Below are 6,452 nucleotides of genomic sequence, written 5' to 3' on the forward strand. Positions count from 1 at the left end.
GGGGCAGCAGGGCCCGCGGGAGGGATCTGGGCCTAAGGATCTGGGGGAGGCTGCAGGGCCCGCAGGGGAGTCTGGGCCTGGGGGGCGGTTTCTGGGCCCCGGGGTTGGGAAGGGCCTGGATGGCTCTGGGCTCTGGGCATGGGGGCTGCGGGTGCTGGATCTGGGGGTCTGTGGGAACCTTGGGGGGCTGGAGGGCCTGGGGACATTCTATAGGGCCCGGGGGGATGGATCTCAGGATCTGTGGGCCCAGAACGGGGTCTGTGCATGGGGGGTCTGTGGGGCCCGGGGGTGCAAGTTCATCCCCCCAGAGGGGAAGGGCCAGGGGCTCCTGCTCCCCTCCCCACTGCCCTGTCCTGACCGTGTCTCTGCAGGGCCCAGCATGGTGCAGATTGTCATCTCCAGGTGAGCCCCAAGGGTCCCCATGTCCCCTGGTCCCTGTGCCCGCTGGTGCCCGGGTGACCCTCCCCATGTCTCCCCAGCGGTGGCACCGGGGCCCTGGCACAGTGGGTGCTGCTGGAGCTGCAGGGCGAGGTGGAGCCCCGGCAGAGCGGGGACCTGGCCGGGAGCCTGCTGGGAGACCTGCACTACACCTGTGAGGTGAGGCCAGACACCGCTGGGACCTGCTGGGGACAGCCCAGCCCAGCCTCACCCTCCGCTCTCCCCAGGGCGTCCCTGTGCTCATCGTGGGGCACCACATCCTCTACGGGAAGGTGGTGCAGCTGGAGAAGCCGTTTGCTGTGCTGGTGAAGCAGGGAGGAGCCTCCCAGCCCAGCCCTGGGGAGCCCCAGGGCCACTACACCGTTACTGCCCTCATCAAAACCAAGCTGCTCTTCAAAACCCGCCCCAAGCCCATCATCACCCATGTGCCCAAGAAGGTCTGAGGGGAAGGATGTGGGCTATGAACTCTGATCTGCTGCTGGAAAAAGCAGCAGGCACTTGGGGAGATCCAGGATGTCATCCCTGTCCTGCACAGGGGACACTGGCACTGCTGGGTCCTGTGTCTGGGTCACTTGTCCCCCCCAAAATGACTCTTTTTCAGAGAGCAACCAAGCTGTTGGCCACAGACCCCGTGGATCACCCCGGGTCCATGGCTCCTGGTAGGTTGGGACTTTCTGTGAGCGGGGCAGGGCTGTCCCACCCTGGAGCTGCCCACAGTCTCCAGCAGGTCCCAGGGATCCATGGAGGTGCCAGAGTGGAGATGTCTCCTTCCACCCCCTCCCTGCAGCTGTGGGGACACCAGTGCCACACAGGGACTCAGCACCAACCTGCCTCAAGTCGGGCAGGGGGCTCAGGGACCCTCCCCAAAACACACCATGCGTCTTCGCTTCAAGTCTTTATTTCCACAACTCCGTCAGGATATAAAAACCAGCCTTTTCCACCCGAAATATGGAAAAAAATTCCCCTGGCAGGTTCAAAAATAAATAGATTTACAAACCATCTGCGACAATACCAAAGAGCTACAAAAGTCTTCTAAAAAACCTCGTATTAAATTAAACAAAAAACAGCTAAAAGCTCCGTCGTAGAAAGGGGTTTTTACCCAAGTCCTGAAAAAAGGACCCACAGGTGAATTCCCTGGGGAGGGGAAAGTTGGGAAGCACCTTGCCTAAATCCCCATCTCCCCACTGCTGGGAAGGTTTTGGGGTGGGAGTGACAGGGCCGTGGGGTGGCCAGAGCGTGACACGGCCCCAAGGGGTCTCCAGCAACGCCCCGGCCGGCACACAGCCCCCCAGATTTCCCAGTCTCTCCATGCCAGGATCCCCCCTTGGCTCTTTGGCAAAGCTGAAGGAACCTGCTGCCCTCCTGGAGCAGCCAGACCCCCGAGAGGCCTGGGGGCTGCCCGTGGGTACGCGCCCGCACGCAGCCGTGGGGCAGAGGCAGCGCAGCCAGCAGGGCTGGCACACTGTGTGTCCTGGGGTGGGGAGTGCTCTAGCACCACGGAGGAGGGACTGGAATCCCTGTAAAAGCACCGAGGGGTGGAAGGTTCTGGAATGGGGTGTGGGAGCGCGGCCAGCAGCGCTCCACACCGGGATGCTCCATAGGGCACAGCTGGGATGTCGCTGGCAGCACCTGGCTGGGTGATGGGCAGCCCTGGCTCGGCTTCTCCGTGGCCAGCTTGGGATGGAAAAAAGGAAAGTATAGGAAAAGTTTGCACCTTAATAAAGAATAAAAGCAAGATTTCAAGATCTGATGAGAAACGCCAAGGGTTGGGAGCGCTCAGCGCTGCCCAGCAGCTCCGGGATTGGGAAAAAGGGGTCTGGGGGTGTTCACTCCAGCACGTGGGATCACCCCAGCACCTGGTGGTTCCGGGATGGGCAAGAGGGGACGGCAGTGGCTACCCTGACACATTGGATGGCCGTGGCACCGGGAACCACCCCACGGTCAGACCTCAGTGAAGACCAGCCCACACTGCTCCTGCCTCTTGCCGCAGCGGCGGGCAACGATGGCCAGGTAGAGGGTGAGCAGGGCCACCCAGTAGCAGGCGTAGAGGATGGCACCTGAGATGAGGAAGGCCACCTCGGTCTCGCTGAAGAGGTCCTGGCTGTAGGCGGTGTAGGCCAGCCCGCCCAGCAGCACCGCCACCCACACGGACACCGGCAGCAGCCCCACGAAGTTCACCACGATGGTGCGGCGCCCTGAGGTGCCCCAGCCCGACTTGTTGATGGTGGCAATGGCGAAGATTTTGGCGGGCAGCAGGCTGGACATGTAGAGGAGGGCGTAGAGGGACATGAAGATCATCTCGGCGCTGCCGCGCAGGAAGCAAGCATAGGTGGCCTTGATGACGCCCACCAGCTGCACCGTCAGCAGGAACAGGAGGATGTTCCAGACGCGGCCGCGGTAGAAGAGCTGGATGACGGTGGCGATGAGGAAGAAGGGGAAGAAGCCGGTGACCACCGACTCGTAGGTCATCCAGAGGTGGTGCTTGTGGAACCAGAGCGCGTTGTAGAGCCACTCGCGGAAGTAGGACTTGCTCCAGCGGGTCTGCTGGTTGAGCCAGCGCAGGTACCGCGTGGGCGTCTCCGTCAGGCACTTGGAGCGAGCCGTGTACTTGGTGCGGTAGCCCAGGCTGAGCACGCGGTTGGTGAGGTGCCGGTCGTCTCCAAAGCTGCACTTGCTGCCCAGGAAGGTCTGGTGGTACCAGTCCTCGAGGAACTGCTGCAGCAGCGCGTTGCGGTACATGCCCAGGGGGCCGCTGATGCACTGCACGCACCCGAAGTACGACTGGCACGCGCGCTCCACGTTGAAGGCCATCCAGTACCGCACGCTGCTCAGGAAGGACAGCCACGAGTCGTACTTGTTCAGGATCTGGGGAGGGGACGGACGTGAGCCCCGGCGGCGCTGCAGCCCCTGGGGCCCCAGCCCTGCCCTCCCTCACGCCGGGGTACCTGGACATCGCCGCCGACGCCGCCGACGTGGGGGTCGGCCTCCAGGATGCGGAGCATCTCGGCGGTGCAGGCGGGGTCCAGCACGGTGTCTGAGTCACACACCTGGGGGCAGAGGGAACGTCGAGCCCCGCTCCCGCCGCCCACGCGCGCCCGGCAGACAGCCCAGCCCACAGCCAGGCAAGCCTGAGCCACGGACGGCGAGACCAGGCAGAGCCCCGCAGACCGGCAGGCGATGGAGGGGAGCGGAGCAGCCCGTGGTACCGGGGCACCGCTGCCCAGGACACCCATCTCTGGCTGCTGGCACCGAGGGAGGACCTCTCCCTGCCACCACCTGTGGGGACCTTGCACCCCGTGCCACACTGTCCCACGGGATGACAGCACAGCAGGCCATGTGCTGAAGAGGAGCTGATGGGACACCCATGGGCAGCAGTGTGGGCAGCAGTGAACACCTCGGCCACCCCAGAGCCAGCAGCCCCCAGCCCTGGTGGCTCTAGGCCAGTGCATGGGGCCAGATCCAGTACTGGGTATTCCCGGGGCTGCTCCCATTGCACCCGCAGCCCCCGTGCCCAGGACGCCCACTGCCCACATCCCCCAGCCCATGCACGCACCTGGATATAGTCCACGGAGTCTCCGAGCGCCCGGAAGGCCGTGTACATCACCTCCCGCTTCCCGCCCCACTTCTGCAGGATGCAGGAGTAGGTGTTGCTGCGGACCAGCGCCTGAACTCGGGCCAGCCCTTCCCGCAGCCCGGCCTCCGTCTCCCCCTCGCCCCAGGCGTGGAAGTTGCTCCTCCAGATGTAGCTGCCGCAGCGCTCGGAACCCATCACGTCGTGGAAGATGTCCAGCATGTAGGTGTCGTCGGGGCCGTTGCCGTCCACCACCATCACCACTTTGAGGTCGGGGAAGGCGATGCGCTTGACGGAGCGCAGGCACTTGGTCAGGTAGTCGGGGTCCTCCTGGAAGGCGGCGATGCACAGGGCCACGGAGCGCCCCGGCCGCACCGGCTGCCCCTCGCCCCGCATGCGCCGGTGCTCCAGGAAGGCGAAGAGGCTCTGGATGAAGAGGTGCAGCCCCAGGATGGCCCCGTAGAGGCCGAAGGAGAGGTAGTGCTTCTCCGTGTGGATGAACTGGTACCCTGTGACGTAGGCGGCCAGGATTCCCCCCAGCACCGCCACGGCGAAGAGGCTGGTCCCCACGACACGCAGGGCCGTGGAGAGGCTCCCTGGCATCTGGGGGGACACGGGGCGCCGTCAGGGCACGGGGACATCCTCCCCATCAGGTCACCCGGAACGCAAAAGCGGGGTGGCCCTGCTGCTCTGCAGCCCCACGGCCACCCTGTCCCTCACGGGTCACTGTTTGGGGGTGACACCATCCCGGTGCCTCCACGGGGCCAGAGGAGGTGCGGGGGTCCCCCACACCCTTCTGTGTGTGTGCCAGGGGAGGTGCAGGGTCCCAGGTGCCCCACGGAGCACGGTGCCAGCTCCCCCATTCACCCAAGCAGGAGCGCGGCCGCTCGCAGGCGATGGCTGGGCTGGAGGACAGGGAAGGGCACGGGGATGGCAGGGACCGGGTGTCCCCGGGGGAATCGCGGCCGCGCAGAGCCCTTCGCCCCCCGAGCGTGTGCAGGGACCCCCGGCTGCGGGGAGGCAGCGGCGAGACCCCCGCCCGCTGCGGGCTGGGATGGGACGGGCGGCGCGGGCAGGACGGGACTGCGGAGAGGCACCGGGAGCGGGCAGGGGGTGCGGGCGGCTCGGGGTGCCCGAGCACGTGCGGGGCGCGGAGCTACCCCAGGGACCCCCGGCGGCACCTCCCGGGCAGCCCCTCCGGCTCCCCCCGGTCCCGCCGCCCCCGGCGCTCTCGGCTCCCCCCGGTCCCGCAGCCCCCGGCGCTCCCGGCTCCCGTTACCCCCGGCCCCGCAGCCTCCGGTGCAGCCGGGCTCGCAGCACCGCGGGGGACCCCGAGCCTGCAGCAGCGGCCCGGGAGGGAGGAGGAGGGAGCGGGACTCACCGTGGAGGTGCCGGTGGCGGTGCCGCCGTTCCCCACCCGCCGCCGCCGCTGTGCGCCCGGCCCGGCCCGTGCGGCCCCTTTATACCGCGGCGGGGCCGGCACCGCCCGCAGCCCGCGGGGGCTCCGCCCGGCACCGGCAGCACCGGCACCGGCACCGCCGGCACCGCCCCCGGCACCAGCACCGGCACCGGCTCCAGCTCCGCCCGCAGCCCCCGGGAACCCGCCCCGCACCGGCAGGACCTGGCACCGGCCCCAGCCCCGCACTGCGGGAGTGATGACCGGCACCGGCAGCACCGGCGGCGCCGGCGGCACCGGCATCAGCAGCGCCAGCGCTGCACCGGCACTGGCACCAGCACAGGCATCACGGCACAGCCGCTATACCGGCGGCACCGGCAGCGGCTCCGGCGCTGCACCGGAACCGGCATCAGCATCACCCGGCACCGGCAGCAGGAGCGGGCAGGGCACGGAGCCAGCCCCGGGGACCCCGGCAGGCGCTCGGGGTGGGGGCGGCACTGGGAAGGTGTCACCCTGTCACCCCCAAAGCAGTGACCGGTGAGGGACAGGGACGGCCACTGCATCTCTCCCCGCCCGCTGGGTGCCAGGGCAGGACCAGGGGCATGCGGGGACAGCAGCACCTTGTCCCTGTGGTGGCCCGATGGCAGGGGACAGCCAGCTCCTGGAGGGGCCATTCTGAGTCTGTGGGAGGCACAGCCTCGACTCGGGGCTCAAATTCAGCACTTTTGGGTTTCTCAGCCCGGCCGTGCCCTGCTGTGCTGGGAGCTGGGTGTGAAGAAATGCCGGGGCTGGCTCGGAGACCCGAGCACCAGGAGCTGGGAAAGGGGATCCTGCAGCAGGAGCACCCTGGCTGGGGACACGGTCAGGACTCCCAGCCTTGCAGGGAAGGGGGTGCTGGACACCCCACACTTGGCAGGACACAGGGCAGCTGGAAATGGGGCTGTGAACAGTGGGGCTGGGGAGCAAGGTGCCACCAAGCTGGGGCCCTGAGGACTCTGCTCCCCCCGCACTGTGGGTGTGCAGGAATGGGGCCCTTGGTGCTGCAGC

The 6,452-nt window shown here is 67.4% G+C and overlaps 2 protein-coding genes across 2 annotated transcripts; one reads left to right on the top strand and one right to left on the bottom strand.

The window, feature by feature from the left end:
• Positions 1-231: 231 nt before the first annotated feature.
• Positions 232-2,233, top strand: CHTF8 (chromosome transmission fidelity factor 8). Its single transcript, XM_005494307.4, has 3 exons — positions 232-402; positions 480-597; positions 666-2,233. Exons 1-3 carry the CDS (start codon positions 380-382, stop codon positions 879-881), a joined length of 357 nt encoding a protein of 118 aa, XP_005494364.1. The 5' UTR covers positions 232-379; the 3' UTR covers positions 882-2,233.
• HAS3 (hyaluronan synthase 3) lies at positions 2,101-5,879 on the bottom strand. The gene is made up of 4 exons (XM_074550670.1): positions 5,391-5,879; positions 3,992-4,612; positions 3,384-3,485; positions 2,101-3,303 (listed from the first exon to the last, which is right to left on the bottom strand). The coding sequence occupies exons 1-4, from the start codon at positions 5,706-5,708 to the stop codon at positions 2,380-2,382; spliced, it is 1,965 nt and encodes a 654-aa protein (XP_074406771.1). The 5' UTR covers positions 5,709-5,879; the 3' UTR covers positions 2,101-2,379.
• Between the last annotated feature and the right edge of the window lie 573 nt (positions 5,880-6,452).

Source organism: Zonotrichia albicollis, chromosome 13, assembly GCF_047830755.1.
Source record: "Zonotrichia albicollis isolate bZonAlb1 chromosome 13, bZonAlb1.hap1, whole genome shotgun sequence".
Taxonomy (NCBI): domain Eukaryota; kingdom Metazoa; phylum Chordata; class Aves; order Passeriformes; family Passerellidae; genus Zonotrichia; species Zonotrichia albicollis.

Coding starts and splice junctions, on each gene's coding strand:
- CHTF8 (XM_005494307.4), top strand. CDS start 380: ATGGTGCAGATTGTCATCTCCAG. Junction 403..479: donor GTGCAGATTGTCATCTCCAG/GTGAGCCCCAAG, acceptor ATGTCTCCCCAG/CGGTGGCACCGGGGCCCTGG. Junction 598..665: donor ACCTGCACTACACCTGTGAG/GTGAGGCCAGAC, acceptor CGCTCTCCCCAG/GGCGTCCCTGTGCTCATCGT.
- HAS3 (XM_074550670.1), bottom strand. CDS start 5,708: ATGCCGGTGCCGCCGGCGCCGCCGGTGCTGCCGGTGCCGGTCATCACT. Junction 4,613..5,390: donor CCGCCACCGGCACCTCCACG/GTGAGTCCCGCT, acceptor GTGTCCCCCCAG/ATGCCAGGGAGCCTCTCCAC. Junction 3,304..3,383: donor GCGTCGGCGGCGATGTCCAG/GTACCCCGGCGT, acceptor TCCCCTCCCCAG/ATCCTGAACAAGTACGACTC.